Here is a 17,623-nt window from a genome sequence, read left to right on the forward strand (position 1 = left end):
ATTCCATTCTCATCCCCCACCTACCCTGGGGGTCCACCGAGAGACAGACCCGGGTCCTGCAGTCACAGAGGTGGGGATCCAGCAGGGGCCAGGCTGGCCCATTGCGAGGTGACCAGGTCAGAGCAGGTCAGCAGCTGTTTACTGCAGGCCTTGGCCATCGGCATTCTCATACACGGAGTGTCAGGAGCCAGTTCCTGGCAGCAGGTATGCAGCTGGTGGCCAGCAGCTACTCAGCCAGCATGGGGGAGCCGTCAGACACGGACGGGTCCCTGTCACTAGGGTCATGCATAGCACCTCAGTCTCCCCGTGTTCTTGTCACCTGCTTCCCACTCTCTGAAGGAACCTCACTCCGAAGCCTGTGCACCTGAATCTTAGCCACACATGGAACTCTTCCTAGGGGCACAGCTAGGGGAGGGGACGGCAGGACTGGGTTTTGCCTCCCTGCTCTACCTCTGACCAGGTGCAGGAGTCCACATCTCCCCTGGAGAGCGGACTGTAGGGAGATCCAGCAAGACCTAGGAACGCAAGGTGTCAGAGCTGATCTCGTGGAGCACAGGTGCATAGAGTGTAGGCCTGGTCGGCAGCCTGTAGTGGGCCCAAATAGGCTCCCCTAAATCCTTGTCTACCCAGAACCTCGAGATGTGACCTTTTGGGGTATAAGGTCTTTGCAGATGTGATTAGTTAAGGATGGAGATGAAATCATTCTGGATTTAGGGTGTCAGGTATCCTCATTTATAGGAGAGAAGTGTGGACCCTGAGACACACCCAAGGGACCGCGTAAAAACAGGAAGAGGCTCATTGTGCATGTTTTCTGGGGTCCCTTCCCGCCTGCTGCCTTTCTCCTTCAGCATCCATGCCAGGCCAAGAGCCACCTTCTGCCAAAGTTCTGTTCCCTGACCTCCGCTGCCCGCTGGCCTCGGGTGTGCTGGCCACAGCCCCACAGGGGCTGTACAACGCCAAGAGTGACCTCATGCCAGCTGTGGACTTGGTGATGATGACACATCCCTGTAGGCTCATCAGCCATGACAAATGTACACTCTGAGGAGGAGGGAATAAGGGAGGTCATGGGCATGTAGGGGCAGCGGGTACATGGTGCATCTCTGTACCGTCCTCACACTTTCGCTATGAACCCAAAACTACTCTAAAAAATCAACTCTATTAACTAAAAAAGAAATAGGTGAAATTGGTCTTAATAATATATTTTTATTTAACTCAGTATATCCAACATTTTATATCGACATTAAAATTATAATGAAATATTTTACATTCACTTTTATCCACTCTCTTTCAAATCAATATGTATTTTGCTTCTACGGTGCTTCTCGACACGGACAAATAGTGCCCCCCAGCCTCCCGTGACAGGCGGGCCCAGATGTTTCCATGGCTTGAGGACCGTTCACATCCTGTCCCGGCCCACCTGCTCAGCCTCTGGTCCTGTTGCCTCCCTTATGGCCCACTATGGCCCATCAGCCGCCAATATACTGTTCCCTGCCCTGGTCCCCTATATGCAGACCTGGCTCAGGTGTCCCCCGGTTCTTGATGGAGCACGTCTGGCCTGTACTGGCCTCCCCCTCCCTCCTCTGAGCCTGTGGCCCACAGAGGCCCGTCATGGATGGGTGGGGAATGGAGAGGGGTGGGGAGGGGGGCATGTTGGGACCGAATGTGAATGATTCTGGAGGGAGAGTTGGCAGGGTAGGTAAATGGTTGGACGGGTGGTGGGGGCAGCTGAGGACAGTTGGGGGAAGAGGGGTTGAGGGAGGCCCCTGGCCCGGTCGGTTTCACATCCCCCTGAGAGTCTCCCAAGGTTCTCTGGATGTGTCCACTGGCATCACTGCTTGCCTGGAACCGCCTGTCTGCTCTTCTCTGTGTCCCCAAGGGCAGGACAGCATGTGTCCTGCTTACGGTGAGATGAAGGGACCAGTGCACAGTGGGTATTCTGTAAACATGTGTGCCACGAACAAACTTGACCCAGTGAAGAGATGTGAATTCCTGCTTGTAGTGTGGAGCTGGAGGCTTTGAGGAGCTAAACAAATACTGGATGAAAGAGTGAGTGAGTGAGCTGAGGGCCCCGCCTCTGGCAAGAGGCCTGGAATCTGAGGTTCACGGCTAACCGGGGAACTGGATCTGCATTGTCCTATGGGGTGAGGCATTCCTGATGCCTCAGTCACCGGTGGCAGTGGCAGACTCATTCACCTGTCCCAAGAGGAGGAGGGAGAGCTAGCCTGTCCTCGGGGCCTTTGCACCTGCTCTCCCCTCTACCTGGAATGCTGTGTTAGTTTCCTAGGGCCACCGTGACAGAGGACCACTCACTGGCCTGCCTGAAATAATGGAAACATATTCTCCTGGCTGAGGATGTTGGCAGGATTGGCTTCTTCTAGAGGCTCTTGGGGAGAACCTGTCCCGGGCCTGCCCTCAGCCTCTGGCTGTGGCCCGTAATCCTTGGCATCCCTTGTCTGTGGGAACCTTCACATGGCACTCCCCCTGTGTGTCTGGGTGTCCCTAGGTTGGAATCCCCTCCTTTTAGGAATCTGGTCATTGGATCAGGACCCACCCAGTACTGTGTGATGTCCTTGTCACTTAATTACATCTGCAAAGCCCCTGTTTGCAAATAAGGTCACACTCACAGGTTCTGAGTGGACACAAATTCTGGGGGGATATTACATAGCCAGGTACAAATGGCTTTGCCCCAGCCAGGCACATACTCCCTTCCTTGCTGTCTCTGCCCAAACATCTTGGTGTCCAAAGAGCCTTCTCTGACTCTCTAGATAGCAATCCCGTGGACTGCTCCATCCCAGGCCTGACCACACCTGAGGCTGTTATATTTTTCTTATTTATCACCTTCGTTCCCTTGCCCCACTAGACCTGCTCCACCTGCAGGCCCACACTAGCAGGTGCCCTGGACAGTGGGCAGGTGTGAGCAGATCCTGTGACCTGGTCAGGGAAGGTGAGGGATGGGCTGGGGGGGAGGGGAGGCTGGATCCTGGGGAAGCACCTAGGCTGAGGTAGGTGGGTGTCAGGGATGGATGACAAGGTATCTGGGAGGTAGAGTCCATGGGCAGGTCTTAGACTCAGCTTGCTGGTGGCAGTAGGGACAGCAGAGAGGCCAAGAGGCTCCATGCATCAAACTTGGAAACACAGCTGTTGGTTTCTGTGGAGACTCGAATTCCCCGGGTCTCTGATCACTCCTCTGCTAATGGGCCTCTGGCTCCCTCCTTCTCAAAGCAAATCAGTTCTCTGGGGTTTGGAGAATAAGTGTGTCCTGAATCACCCCTCCGGGAGCCCTTGTTGGTTTTCTGGAACAGGGCTTCCCTGGGGAGTCCAAGGGCAGTCAAGGGCCCACTCTGGGGAGGGGGCTGGCCCCTACTAGACACCCCCGAGAGTCAGGGGACAGCACTTGCCCTCTGTCCTGGTCTGGGAAGGCCCTTGGGGCCCTGAGGCCAGCGAGGGACTTGGCCTCTGGGGACAGGTGGACAGGTGACCACTAGGCACCAGGGCAGTAAACACAGCACATCTTCCTGGAGCTTCGGTTTGTCTTGAAGATCTGGTGGGGGGGAGTCTGTTGGTGCAGAGACTACTAAAGATGTGGAAGGCACCCGACACGTGCCGATGGTGCAGGCATTTATGATGAGCAGTCCCAGGTGGCCCCTGGGTCCCGACAGCACTGGGCAAGCCTGAGAAACACCTGCCTCGTGCAGCCCCTGGAGGGGGAAGGGGGTGTGGGGCCTGATGCCAGGGTTCCAGCAGACGCCCCCCTCCCCCTTGCACATGCCACAAATTCTCGCCCAAGGCCCTGGGGCTGCACTCCCACCAGCAGGTCTTGGCTGGGAGGAGACAGAGGTGATTGCGGGGAGGCCTGGGCCCTAGGGTGCCATGCACGGCAGGAGCTCAGTAGCAGTGGCTTCCACCACAGGCCCTGTCCCCTGGTGGGTGACTTCCCTGCCATATCGGAAGAAGGGGCAGCTCAAGGAGAGCCCTGAAGCCGAAAGTCCTGGATGTTCCAGTTTGGGGTTCAGGTGGACCCGGCTGGCTCTGGCTTGCAGCCAGGCTTGCTCTGCAGTCACAGCACATTTTGATGGTGTGATAATAAGGAGCATTGGCTTTAGGGTCACGGAGGTTTTAAGCTTCAATGTGGAATTAATCCCACATCCCGATGTATCGGTTGCTTCCAAACAACCAATGTGGAATTATCTGACAACTGATTTGTCTCCCCCTCTCACTGCACAGACTGGGGGTTTAGAGCCCCATATCCTGTCCTGCACCCCTCATGCTACAGACAGGGATGTGGGCCCACAGTGAGGAGCACATGCCCTGGCGGGAAGCTAGCGGTGGTGGCACTCACTGGCAGACACAGGGCCAGGGGCCTGGCTTCCAGCAGCACCCGGAGCTCCATCCTGTCTGCTGTCCCCTGCCGTGTGGTCAGGGGGGAAGGTGCAGTGCATCCCTCCCACCCCCCAGGATCATTCGGCGGAGCAGACAGGATGCCAGCCGTGAGTGGCACAGGCCAGCTCGGACATCCTGAGTCAGCCACTGGTTAGCAGAGTGATTTCAGGCGGGAGCTTACCTGCGCTGAGCCTCCTCCTCATCCTTGGGGCACCTGCAAGAGAGACATAGTGACCTAGTCTTTAAGGGTTTTCGAGGAGTCGAAAAGATGGAAGGACAGAGTGCCTGGCACACGGGAGGCCCTTCATAAACAGACACACGTGTGGCCGGTGGACTAAGATAAACTTAGGGACAGGACAGAGGGCTGTGGAAGGCCACGGAGGAGGGGACCCCGTGGGGAGACTGGCTGGCATTCACTGACTCCACGCGCAGTTCCAGACCTGGAGCACTTGGTCACGCTGAGGGAGCCCCGTCTCCTCCCTGTCACCTGGGGCACGCCGCTCCTGGGCAGGGCTTGTCATGGGGTGCTATGTCCACACTGGTGTGCAGCCCTTGCTGGCTGCCATGTGGGCTGGGTAAACCTGCACCTGGAGGGAGGGACACCTGGCTGACACCTGTTGTCCTGTTCCCCCAGGTCCTCGGACTTTGGCACGTCCTACACCAAGCTCACCCTCCAGCCTGGCGTCACCACAGTCATCGACAACTTCTACATTTGCCCGACGAACAAGAGGAAGGTAAGTGGCATGCTGGGGCAGCTGCCCACTCTGCACGGCCGGGCTCCAGCCTCAGGCCCCTGGCCAGGGTGTGTGACATGACCACCTCTCCCACGACACCCTTTCCGGTTCCACTGTGATCTGTCCTGCTGACTGTTAGGATGGCCAGCTGGGCTGTCGGTGGAAGGCCGTGAGCGCTGGTGCGGGTGCGTCTGTCTTCTGCTAGCCCTGCAGACAGCATCCAGGGCAAGGCAGCGGGGCCGGTGGGTGCTGCGGAGTGGAGGAAGGTCTCTGCTTGGTCTATGGAAGGCAGTTGTGAGCAGGTGCTGTCTTTGGCAGGTGTTTTTATTTGGTTTTGATTTGGCTTCAGTTTTTCAGTTGAGCTGTACTGTCTGTGTTCTTGGTCTGAGTGTGTCTCCTGACCGCTCTTTGCCTGGCTGTGGCATCGGGACAGTTGTTGTTCCCGGGCTGCCTCTGCCTGCCCGGTTCTGGGGAACACCCATGTGTAAACTTGTGCTGGCTTCCCAGCCACCTCGGACCCAGAACAAGGTTGGAGGAGGCACCAGGGGTGGGTAGAGAGGACTTGTGTGCTTGGCTGTGTCTGGAGAAGCAGCTCAGTGTCACCAGAGGGGACTTACTTGGACAGATCAGGTGCCTCACGGGAAAGGGGAGGTAACCTCGTCTGGCACAGAGAATCAAATCATGATGTTGGAGATTGGAACCCATAGCCTGGCGCTCCCTCGGTATGAGGTAGGCCCACGGCACTGACAGTGGCTCTGATGACTTAAATGAAAGGTCCAGGGGACACAGAGCCTGTGACATCCTCTGTGTGTCCCGAGTCAGGAGGGTCCTCAGGTACCGGGGAAGGGGCCAGCGCCGTCCCTGCAGGCGTGCTCACCTTTGGAAATGAGAAGTTGGGGAGCAATGAGGGAAGGCGTAGAGCGGGCTTTCTGAGGCTGTGAGATCACGGAGGCCTTTACCTGGAGGCCGGGCAGGATAGTGGTGACAACAGCCAACGGCCTCAGTTTCCTGGCCTGTGGACAGGAAGGATGAGGCTTGTAGTGGGAGGGGGCACAGTGAAGGGGCTTCTGGATTGGCTCGGGCGTTTTGGGCAGGCCAAGGGTGACGTCACTGTGGGTGACCTGGAGACATGTGGAGCCCGGGGGATGGGGGGGCTCTGATTGGGACACCCTGCAGAGCCTCCCCTGCAGGCAGCACAGGGGCAAGGAAGCAGCGGGGAGATGGTTGTGTCTAACACAGACAGGCCCACCTGGCTCAGTTGGAGCCCATGAGAGGTTTTATGAGGATTTGCATTTTAGTCTGAAAATATCAATGGGGGTAGAAGTCTGGGTCTGGTGGGGTCCTGTGGCAGCCCAAGGGTTCGGCTGACACTGGAAGAGTGGAGTGTGTGCCACACTTGGCAGCAGGTCCTGCTGAATGAGTGACTCCCCCAGAGCTCCCCTGCACCTGGCAGAGTGGGAGAGCCACCCACCTGCTCGAGGCCTGTGTGTACACAGCCCAGGGCTCCTTCCTGGGGTTGCTCTGGTCACCCTGCATTTGCCTGGAGGCCTAGGGGACGGTGCCTGGGCTCGGGGGGGGGGGGGTCCCGAACTCAGTCCTGCTTTGCCATGTCTCCCAGTAAGGAACCTCCCTGACGTCCTCTCACTTATCTGAGCCCAGGGCAATGATTGAGGAGTTACGTCCTGCTCGTAATTGTCACTGTGGGGTGGGGGGCTGCACAATGGGGCCCAAAGGTGTCCTCTTCCCAGTCCTGAAACCATGACTGTCACCTTACATGGCAAAAGAGACTTCAGGGATGCAGCTAAGGACTTTGAAAGGTGGTCCTGGATCCTCTAGGTGAGCCCCTGTCATCGCAGGGCCCACGCCAGAGAGAGGGAGGGGGCGGGGGCAGAGGCTGGGGATGGGGGAGGACACCTAAATGCTGGGAAAGGCCAGGAGAGTCTTCAGCCCTGGGGCCTCCAGATAGGACCGCAGGCTGCAAATGCCTCAGTTTTATGCTTCTGGCCTCCAATGTACGGATAAATTTCTGTTGTTTTAAGTTGCTTGGTTGCAGTGACTTGTTATGGTGGCTGCCAGAAGACATGCAACATCCGTTCTGAGGGTGGACTGGAGGGAGGCCAGCTTCCCCTCTCCTTCCATTGCCCTGCCCAGCCACACCCACTCTGGATGGAATCACCATCCTCGGCCCCCTTCCCATGGGCCCTCCTTCTAGGATTGGAAAGCCCAGTCACGGATGCAGGCAGGTCCCAGGCCTGTCCTGGGTCTGACCTCTCCCATGGCAGCACCCCTCACCCCCCAACACACCTCAGGACTGAGCTGACCCTCCCTCTGGTGGGGATGAAGGTACTAATAGGCCCACTGAGGCACACACGAGCCCACAGGATGGGTGTCTGTCTCAGAGGCAGGCGGGGGCAGCAGTGAGGGCAGGTGTGTTCCTCTGGGCCTCAGGAGCTGGGCAGCAAGGGGTACCCAGCACAGCTGACTGGAAACACTGGGAACTGGAAGGAAGTCGGGGCACATGTGCCGGGCAGGAAGGCAGCCCGGAGACTGACTCCTCTACTTCTCATGCTGGAGTGTCAGGCTGTGCCTGGGGCCACCTCCATAGCCCCCCAGCTCTGTGACCTTGCCAAGTCCTAAACCCTTTGCTCTCAGTTTCTCCTTGGTGGAAGGGGGGTAATAGTAGTATCTACACTGTCAGGTTGATGGGCTTAAATGAGGTGCTGCGTGTCAAGTGCTCCGAACATGGCCTGGCTTAAGTGAAGCCCCCACCTGTGTTCCTAGGACCACTGTCTTTAGAAATGTGGGAGGTCCTCTCCTTACCAACCACCAGAGATTGTGAGGAGGAGAGGTGGTTCTGGGGTGCTTCATACTCACATGGGGTGGCAGTTGTCAGCTGTGTCTGTTGGGGAACAAGAACCGGCCCGGAGAATGGGGGCCCTGTCAGGTGTCTGTGACAGGTGTCTGACCCAGGTGGCCGCAGGTCTGGGAGGTAGCCAGCAGAGGCCTGAGCTCTGAGCAGCAGGCTGCACTGCTTGGCAGGAGGACAGCCCTGGGCACTTATGTCCATCGTCCCTGCCTGTGTTCCCTGTCCTCACATGGGGTCATGCCAGCTGAGTGTGGAGTGCATAAGTAGATACGTGGGAACTACTTAGATGGGGGCCGGGGATGCGGTGGTGCTGTGCCTCCTGGAGCTGCCCTGCAGGAGAGGGGCCTAGGTGGGGGCCCCATGGGATGTAGATTTGAATGCACTGAGAAGCAGAAAGCCCCAGTCACTGTCACAGCAAAGAGTGGTGTGGGGTCATAGCATGTAGGGGACAGGGAACCCGCGGTGGCTTAAATAAATAAGATTTATTTATTTATGAGAGACACACAGAGAAGGGTAGAGACATAGGCAGAGGGACAAGCAGGCTCTCTGTAGGGACCTGATGCAAGACTCAATCCCAGGACCCCAGGATCCTGACCTGAGCCAAAGGCAGACGCTCAATCACTGAGCCCCTGAAGTTTGGTCTTCAAACTTCTGAAGGAGCATCTGAGGGAATAGGAGCAGCCTGTGCAGACCACTTGGTGGAGACTGTATCATACTCACCTCCGTGTCCTCGGCTGGGCACAGTCCTGAGTGCTCAGCCAGGCCTCGGGAAATATGCCACGGGCTGGGCTGGAGATGGGGTGCTGCCCTTCGGGGAAAGAGATTTCTATTTCCTATGAGGTGTAATTGTCCTTCCATCGCTGTGCTATATTATTCATTCATTCATGGCTTCTTGATTCTTTAGCCATCCCACGGTGATTCTTCATGGTGTGCCAGGCCCTGGGCCAAAAACATATGTCAGTCATATCCATTTATTTTTGGGGAGGTGGGGCACAACTTGGGGGTTTACGCCATCACCTGCACTACCCAGGTGAGAAAATAGGCTCGGGGCAGCTGGGGGATGTATCCAGACTCTCCCAACTGGTAGGTAGAAAAGTGTTTACTGTTCACCAAAGCAAGTGAGTGTTTGTGTCTCTGTGCCTGGGTCTGCTAGATGCTGGAGCACACTGTGTCTTACCCTGAGCTCACCAGGCACCCCGCAGCAAAGTTCTGGGGAGCGCACGGGATTCCCCAGGTCCATGCAAGCGCAGTCCAGCCCACTTCTCTGGAGGGTGGAAATCGGCGTTCCTTGACATGCCGGGGCTGGAGCGGGCCCAGTCTGAGCATGGCTGAGCTGGGCGACTCTGGGCAGGTCCTGTTTCTTCCCCAGGCCTGTTTCTCCAAGGAGGTTGAACTCGAGATTCTCCAAAGCCCTTTCCAGCTTGGATGTTCTAGACTCCTCTGCTCCCATCCCAGCAGGAGAATGGTGGCTGGGGAAGGAGACACATGTGAGGAGAACCCCAGTTCTGCATGGTTCATCCCGGGCCCCAGCTGGGCCCCCAAGCTCCCTCTCAACACCAGCGCGCACCCACTCAGCAGATGTGGGTTGAGGCCCTACGACGTGCCAGGCTGTGTGCTTGCTGCTGGGGCGGGAGGACCCTTCATCCAGTCTTATAGAAAACAAATCTGGATTACATATTTATTTCTTCAGAGTAGAAGCCCCTTGCTGGGCCCTGGGGTGCAGGGGTGAACTGGACAGACAGCTCGAACCTTCTAGAACCTTGAGGGTCTGGAAGAGGGCTGAGGAACTGAACCTCTCCTGCCATGGTTTGTGGGAGGAAAATCAAGAGGACTTGTTCTGGGGTGAGTCTGAGCTGAGAGAAGATCGGGCCCTAATTTGCAGGGGTGCCTGTGGATGCGTGCCTACCTCTTCGGTTAGGGTAATGGATAGACTTTGCAGGAAGATGTGAATCCTATTAGGAGTCCATTTAGCAATAATTACAGGCCAGGCAGCACTTTATAGCTTCTTAAGAGACCACTTTGCAACCTGTCTTACAAAATGAATTCCCTTTTATTTTTGCCTCTCCTGCAGTAAAACAGAGCTCCCTGGCCTCCCTGTGCATGGGTAGGGCCTTCGACTATTGTCACGGCATGACCTCTGGCCCCGGGGGCCCTGACGATCCCCAGACATCCCCTATGGGCCTTCTGTCTGCAATCCCCACCTTAGCTCCGGATAGCTGCCTATTTCTAACTTGGCCACAGATACCACAGTGCACAGGTCTAAGGTATGAAGACATGGCCCGCGGGAGCTGGCTGGGGCATGGGATGGCTTTCAAGCATCGTGGTTTATATTAAAAATTCATATGAATGTTCATTTTACTCCATGCTACATCAGCGGTGGTTTGAATACTAAAAAGACACACACATTTTCAACAAAAAAGTCTTTCTCAACCTGGTGACCCAGGAGAATGCTCCCACTTTAAACACCAGGACCCCCTGGCCCAGGCACCACCATGTCTCCCCATCCCAGGGGAGACACACAGGGTTGGGACAAGATGTCCATCAATACATCCATGTGTTCATTCTGTTCACTCACCTGAGATGTTCTGAGGAACTGCCACGTGCCACTCAGGATGGAGAGATGAATCAAAACAAAATCTTGCCTTCAAGAAGCTCAAAGTGTCTCAGAGAGCAAGAAATCCACTCAGCAGAGGCAGGACTGATAGTGATAAAAAACGCCCGAGTTTCTGAAAGCCCCTTCGCATGTCAGCTTTGGTATAAAGAGGTTCAGGTGTGTTGTCTCAAATCCTTGCAATGGCAGTGCCAGCTGAGGCTTTGCGCATCGCCCGGGTGAAGGAAGTGAGGACCAGAGGGAAGCCGTGACCTCCCAACCACCCTGCGGTGAGCAGCAGAGTCTGGATTTGCCCCAGGCCCAGGGACCCATGCTACTTTCCACTAATCCCCCCCCCCCCCCCCAACACACACACACAAATTCTCTGAGCAGCTGTGCTCGGATGCTGAGCAGCCCATCCTGGGGCGACAAGGGTGCCCCCCCAGTGGGAGGGAACCTAAGGTAGAGGGCGAAGGCGTGGGAGCCAAGTCCAACCCCGGTGCTGCCATTCAGCTAAGCTCTCTGCGCTCAGGGCTCTTGCCAGGATGACTGGGCGGCGCTGCCTCGGGGCCTCATGCCCACCTGGTGCACCTGCATCCTGTGGCCAAGGTGAGACCCAGGCTCCTTAGTTGTTCTACAGCCTGTGGCTTGTCTGCGTCTTCTGGCAGCTGCAGTGTGTCACAGGACAAAAGTCACACTTTGTTCTGCTCTTTGTACCTGGGTGTCTTTCTGGTGTACTTACGTAGGTCAGCCTTTCTTGTTTCCAGCTCACATTTGGCTCCTCGAGCTCTCTTCCCTCTGTCTGGGTCCGGGCCCTCTGCTCAGCTCCTTGGCCTGCTAGCCTGTAAACCTGGTCTCCAGCTGAGGGCCCGCAGGTGTGGAGGCCTCGCCCCTCCGTGGTGTGGAAGTGCCGCCCTCCTACTGCGGAGGCCCTGCCCTCCCCGTGTGGAGGCTCTGCCCCCTGGGGTGGGAGCCCCACCCTCCCTGGTGTAGGAGCCCCTCCAGATGTGGAGGCCCCACCCCCTCCCTGGTGTGGGAGGGCCTGTCCTGGTGGTGTGGAGGCTCCATACCCTCCCTGGTGGAGGCCCTGCCCTCCAGGTGTAGAGCCCACCCCCTCCCTGGTGGAGGCCCTGCAGCCCTTGTGTGGGAGCCCTGCCCCTCCCTGATGCGCAGGCCCTGCCCCCTGGCATGGAAGCCCCGCCCCTCCCCGTGGAGGCCCCGCCCCCTCCCCACAGTGGTCCTCTTGCCCCACCCCTGCCTTGTTTCCTATCTGGGGCCGTCCTGGTAGTCGGCCTTCCAGATGGAGCCAGGACCTTCCAGATGGAGCCCAGGCCCTGTGGACGTGGCCACTGCAAACGCTTTTCTGCGTTCAGCAAGCACCCGAGTGGGTGATCTCTGGCTCATCAGGTCTGGGTTGGAGAGCACCAGCCCCGCCTCTGTGTCATTGTGGGCTGTATCCTGGGGGATCCTCAGGTGCGATGCAGGGGTCCTGGGAAGCCCGTGATCTTCGCACATGTTTACAGGTGTCCCGAGCAGCCAGCAGGTAGCTCTGCTCCTATGGCCAGCCAGCTCCCTGTTCCCAGGCCCAACAGTGAAGAATGTGTCAGGAGGAAGGGGCCCAGGTACAGAGTGGGGAGACCCACTACTGAGGTGGCTTGGATGCCAGTGTCTCCCCTCTGCTGCCCGCGTCTCTGTGTGTGAGATGGGTACAGCATTACCCACCTCACGCAGTGGGTTGGAGGTTAGATGACATGGTGCATGACATGGTGCAGCAGCCGGCCTGGTGGCAGCAGAGATGAAGTGTTGGGGTTCTAGAGCACCGAGGAGGCCATGCCCCTGCCCCACTGAGCCAGGGCCAGTGCATGTGACATCCAGAGCACGGTACCAGCACACAACTGGGACCTCACCAGTACCAAATCTACGCCTTGTGTGCATCTTTCCCATGAGTCTGGCCCCATGCTCTGAAAATAAACCCATCCTGTGTTGGCTGCATGGCTCTGACACCTGTAGAGTCACACCCAGGTGAGAGATGGTGAATGTGCAGAGATCATGGCAGGGGGCAGGGACAGGGTGGGAAGACATTTTGCGATTTAGGTGCCCCCTACCTTCTGGTATGAGCACTGGGTGAATGGGGTGCCATTACCTAAGATGGTGGGCCCTGGAGGGCAGCCCAGAGCACCCCTGCTGTCCCCACGCCTCACCCCTGCCTTCAACTCAGCACTTAGAGTAAACCTGAGCTGGACCCTGCAAGGTCTGTGACTTAGGAGGGTGGGGGAGGAGCCCCTGCCTGACGGAGAGACAGACCAGAGAGCAGAGCCCTGCCAGGGGCTGAGAGGTGGGCACGGGGCTAAATGGGCCTTTTGTTCCAATCACCAGTGCTCTCCATCCCCTTGAGAGCCAGGCATCCTCCTCTGTCCGGAAGAAAATGGGCTCAATTGGGCCTGTTGATGTACAGAGGCTTTTGTCTCAGAAATAGAGTGAACCCCTGGCATGTTCAGCTAATGGGCGGAAGATGACTCCCTCTTCCAGCCCATAGCTGTTGTGGGAGAGCGGAGAGAAAGGGGCCTCGCCTCTCAGAGAGCGTGTCTCCTGGGCCTCAGGGCTCTGCAACTGATGAAACGCAGAGGGAGAGAGACTCTGGATTCACTCAGTCTTTGGAAGGTGGTATAGACCGAACACCCCGGAGACCACAGCCCTCAGTGAGCGCGTCACTGCTCACCGCAAAGGGGCCCAAGCGGTTGGGGTTCTATTGAGAACATGGATGTGGGGAACTGTCCTGGATTGTCCAGGGGGGCCCAAGGTAGTCAGGGCAGGCTAGTAAGACGAGGCAGGAAGGTCAGAGCGGGGATGGGCCCCTGGAAGCGAGGGTGGGGGTGCAGGCAGGAGAGGGAGGGAGACAGGAGGATACCCCACTGCTGGCTGTGATAGTGGAAGGTGCCAGGGTCCAAGGGATGCACATGGCCTCTAGACACTGGAAAACACAAGGGATGAATTCTCCCCTGGAACCTTCAGCTGTGCCAACACTTCGACTACAGCCCCAGTGAGACTGATTTTGGACTCAGACTCCATCACTATGGGAGGATGCATGTGTACTGTTTAAACTTGTGCATACCCAGGATCCCAGAGTCCCAGAGCTGGGGGACCTAAGAGACACCATGCTGTCTGTGGCCCCTGGAGAGCCGGCCACCATTGGGTTCCACGGGGCCAGGTCGCCTCTCCACTTCTTGGTTCTGTTACCGTCCACAGCCAGAAAAACACACAGGGTTATAGGGCTTCTCTGGGGGAATGGAGGGAGCTTTGCAACATGGGGGCCTGGAGGGGGGACAGTGGGGCAGGCGTGTGCTGGCAGGTAGGTAGGTGGTGGCCCTGTGCCGGCAGTAAGGCCGGGTGGAGTAGTGCTGGGTCGGGCAGCAGGCATCTCTGGTGGCCCCTGGGGTGTGGAAGGTGGGGCTCATAGCACAGCCCCAGACTCCGGCTCACCTACATCACAGAGAAGATGCAGCTCCTGGAATAAGGCACAACTGGGACTCGGGAAATTTCCTGAGCCCCTCTGAGCCTTGCCCATAAAGGCTGAATGAGATGTGCTATCTGTGTGCTGTGTATGGATTTGGACACCGAGCCACTGCTGACTTGTGACATTGTTGCTGAAGCCACAGAGCATCATCCCACCGAACCCGCAGACAGCTGGGTGCCACAGGTGTCCTCGTCCTGCAGCTCAGAGAGGTGACGTAGCTCCCAGGGTCAGGGTGGTATGGGCGGTGCGGCGGGGCTGGGCCCCCACGCAGGTGAGGGTTTTTATCCACCCTGTCACCTTGGCTCTTTGGAGGGTTTGGGGAAACACAGACCGCGGACAGGCACCCAAAGCCCTCTGTATGTATTTTCTTAGCATCTGCTTATCACCAAACGCTGGCAGTTGTGTTCTTTAATTTAAAAAACTGGGAAGAGATCGGACAGGGCGACAAACCGTGAGAGACTCTTAATTCTGGGAAACAAACTGGCTCACTAGAGGGGAGGTTGGCGGGTATGGGGTCACTTGGCAATGAGCGTTAAGGAGGGCACGTGGTGGGATGGGCACTGGGTGTTATACCCAACTGATGAATTATGGAACTCTGCATCTGAAACTAGTGATGTATTATATGTTGGCTAACTGAATTTAACTTAAAAAAAAATAAAAGGTACTGATCATACCCCCTCCTCCTCTCTTATATGAATATCCTGATATCCAGGAATTTGGCAAGTCCTATGGCTTCTCCACGAGGTAGGGCTGCCCATTCCCATGCTAAGAGAAATCGTCAGATACTGCAGGAGGCTTAGGGACCGTGCCGTCTCGAGTGCTCCCGCGGGTTAGTGGGGAGGCTGGGACAAGCCACCTCCCCTCCCTTGGAGTTAGTCTGGTTGGCAGTAGGTTTATCACATCTATCTACTCCTACAGTTGGTCTTTCCATGGAGGTCAAGGGAGGGACCTGGGGGTCGTGTTAGTTCAGTGGGAGGGAATGGCCTGATTGATCAGTGCTGTTGACCCTGGGTGCCAGAAGGACAGAGTGGCAGTGCCCATGTCACATAGCAGTTGTCCGTCCTCATGTGGCCTTCGTGGGGCCTTCCATTTCTAGTGTTCTCTGTTCTAGTTGTCTGCCTTTGACGAACCAGTCGTGGTGTAAATATGCACCCCAACACTGTGTGCTATGTTAGGACTCCTTGGATTACAAGTAACATATACCACTCAGACGAGAAGAGGAACATACTGGATTATGTCGCTGTGATGATCAAGGGTATCTTCCTTCAGCCGTGGCTTGATCCCAGGGCCTCTACTGGTGACTGGTGTCTCTGTCCCCCCATCTCTCAGCCAGCCTCTCCTAGGTCTTGGCCTCAGTCTTGGGCACATTTTTGCTGTTGGGCTGGAGTGATGATCTCTGGGAATCAGGCACACCTGATCCTTAGCACCTGAATTTTAGAAGGGGTGGGGTCCTTTCCCAATAGGTGCTGCACACAGACCCCAGGGAGGGCTCCAGATGTTGGGCTGGGTCAGGGGCCCCATTTCTTAAAGCAGTCAGTGTGACCAGAGGGAGCTGCTGTTTTGACTAGCCAGACCCAGGCCCATGTCCTCTGGGGGTGAGGTCAGCCCATCCTAGTGGAATGGAGTGAGGGGAGGCCGGTTCCCCAAACCAGGTAGACAGGGTTCCCTGAGCAAGGGTGGGTGGAAGCAAGAGCAGCCCATGTGCCCACATCCATGGGCATCTGGAGACTCGCCCCCAACTGATGTTGCTATTGCTGAGTTTTGTGAAAAAAACAAATAAAATAAAATCATTCCTTATTTGAGGAATTTGTTTTGGATCTCAAACTCCCTCTTCCTGCTTCTTTCAACTCAGCAGCAAGTGCCTATTTTTAGGTTGAAGGAAGGACCTCACAGCTGGCCTGCTTTCCTGTGGAAGTGCCCTGCCTTGACAAGGGGAGTATGGGGAGCTCCCGGAGAGGGGTGCAGGGAGCTGAGGGTGCCTGTACCAGGAGGCCCTGAACCCTGCTGGAATCAGGCACTGAAAACCTACCAGTACTGGCCACCCCCTCTCAGCTGACACATGGTGGGGTGATATTTGCAGACCCTCCATCCCCACAGAGGCGGATGCTCTCTGCAATAGTGCTCACAAAGGCCAGCATCAGTGTGCTGTCGATTCATGCTGGTTCCTTTCTGTGCTCACACAGAGGGCTATAGCATGGGTCTATATTGCTTCATCGAGGCCCTCCTGAGCTCATGGGCTCCTGATGAGTGGGGCTCGAGCACTACATGGTATCGAGCTTTGTCCTCCAGGTGTACCCAGGCAGCTGGGAGTCGAGGAGCACAAGCCACATCAGCTCAGCACTGTAGGGCTTGTGAAAGCCATCCCTGGCTGGTGGGATGGATTCGGGGAGCTCTAGTCTTTGCTCCTGGAAACTGAAATGAATCCTATCTATGGAATCTACTGGTGGAGGGTTTGCCCTGCCCTGCCCTGCCTTGCCCTGTCCTACTGGGACTGTCTGAAGATGGCAATTCTGTGGACCTCTGCTTATGCACCTGCCAGAGGACATGCAGGCTCCTGCAAGTCTAAGCTTCTCTAGCACCACTGCTTTATGTGGCTGTAGGTAAGGTATGATAGGCAGCAGCCTCAGGGCTTTGGTGGCCATCAGCAGAAGCCACCGCAGGCCAGCAGCTGCAGAAAGGGTCTTCACTGGAAAGCCATCAGGTAGAGATGGGACCAGGAAGGTGGCTGGCAAAGGTCAGGAAGCAGGGACCTTGCTAGCAACCAGCTGCTTTTACAGGAACCCCAATGATACCCTCCTTTATATCTTCCTTAGATCATGAACTTGCCCTTTGAAATCAGGAAACTTTTTATTTTTATTTTTATTTTTTTGAGAGAGAAAGAGAGCATAAGTGGTAGGGAGGGGCAGAGGGAGAGGGAGAAAGAATCTTGAGCAGGTTCCATGCCTCAAGCAGAGCCGGATGTGGGGCTTGATCCCACGACTCTGAGATCACAACCTGAGCAGAAAGCAAAAGTAAGATGCTCACCTGACTGAGCCACCTGGGGCTCTGTGAAGGCAGGGACCTTAATGGGTATTTCCAATAGGACTGTCCACCAGGGGGATTGGATATTCTGCAAAAGGGAAGCAGGATAGTCTCACCAAATGGAAGGGGAATGGGTGCTAAGTGACCACACAGCCATTACCACAAGGGGGAAACACAATGCCCATGTGTCTGAGTGCCTCTGTCCATCTGTCTGATGGGACAGCAGGGTATGGTGAGTCAGACAAGGTTTGGGAGGCCTGGTGGTCCTAGGTTCAAATCCAGCACTCTGGTTTGTTGGCCAGGGTGTCCCTGCGCCTATTGTGTGACCTCTCTGGGGCTTTTGGTTCCCTCTGTGAACTGCGGTGGATATTAGCAGGTTTGGATGCTTGGTGGCTATGTTCGTTCTCATGCATGGTGGCGGGCTGAAGAACGCCTCCCCCCGCCCCAGGGGCATCCATACCTTGATCCCGGGAACCTCTGAGTATTACCCGTGCAGAGGAGGTTAAGTTAGGGATCTG

General features: G+C 56.5%; 1 protein-coding gene across 5 annotated transcripts in view; it reads left to right on the plus strand.

Moving 5' to 3' along the window:
* The window catches only part of SORCS2 (sortilin related VPS10 domain containing receptor 2), a 458,191-nt gene that overhangs the window by 270,464 nt on the left and 170,104 nt on the right, over positions 1 to 17,623 (plus strand). For all 5 annotated transcript variants that reach the window (XM_072737571.1, XM_025999725.2, XM_072737570.1 and 2 more), the window contains one exon: positions 5,015 to 5,114. In XM_072737571.1, the coding sequence (XP_072593672.1) occupies positions 5,015 to 5,114 (100 nt within the window). The remainder of the gene's footprint in view (positions 1 to 5,014; positions 5,115 to 17,623) is intronic.

Source organism: Vulpes vulpes, chromosome 14, assembly GCF_048418805.1.
Source record: "Vulpes vulpes isolate BD-2025 chromosome 14, VulVul3, whole genome shotgun sequence".
NCBI classification, from domain to species: Eukaryota; Metazoa; Chordata; class Mammalia; order Carnivora; family Canidae; genus Vulpes; species Vulpes vulpes.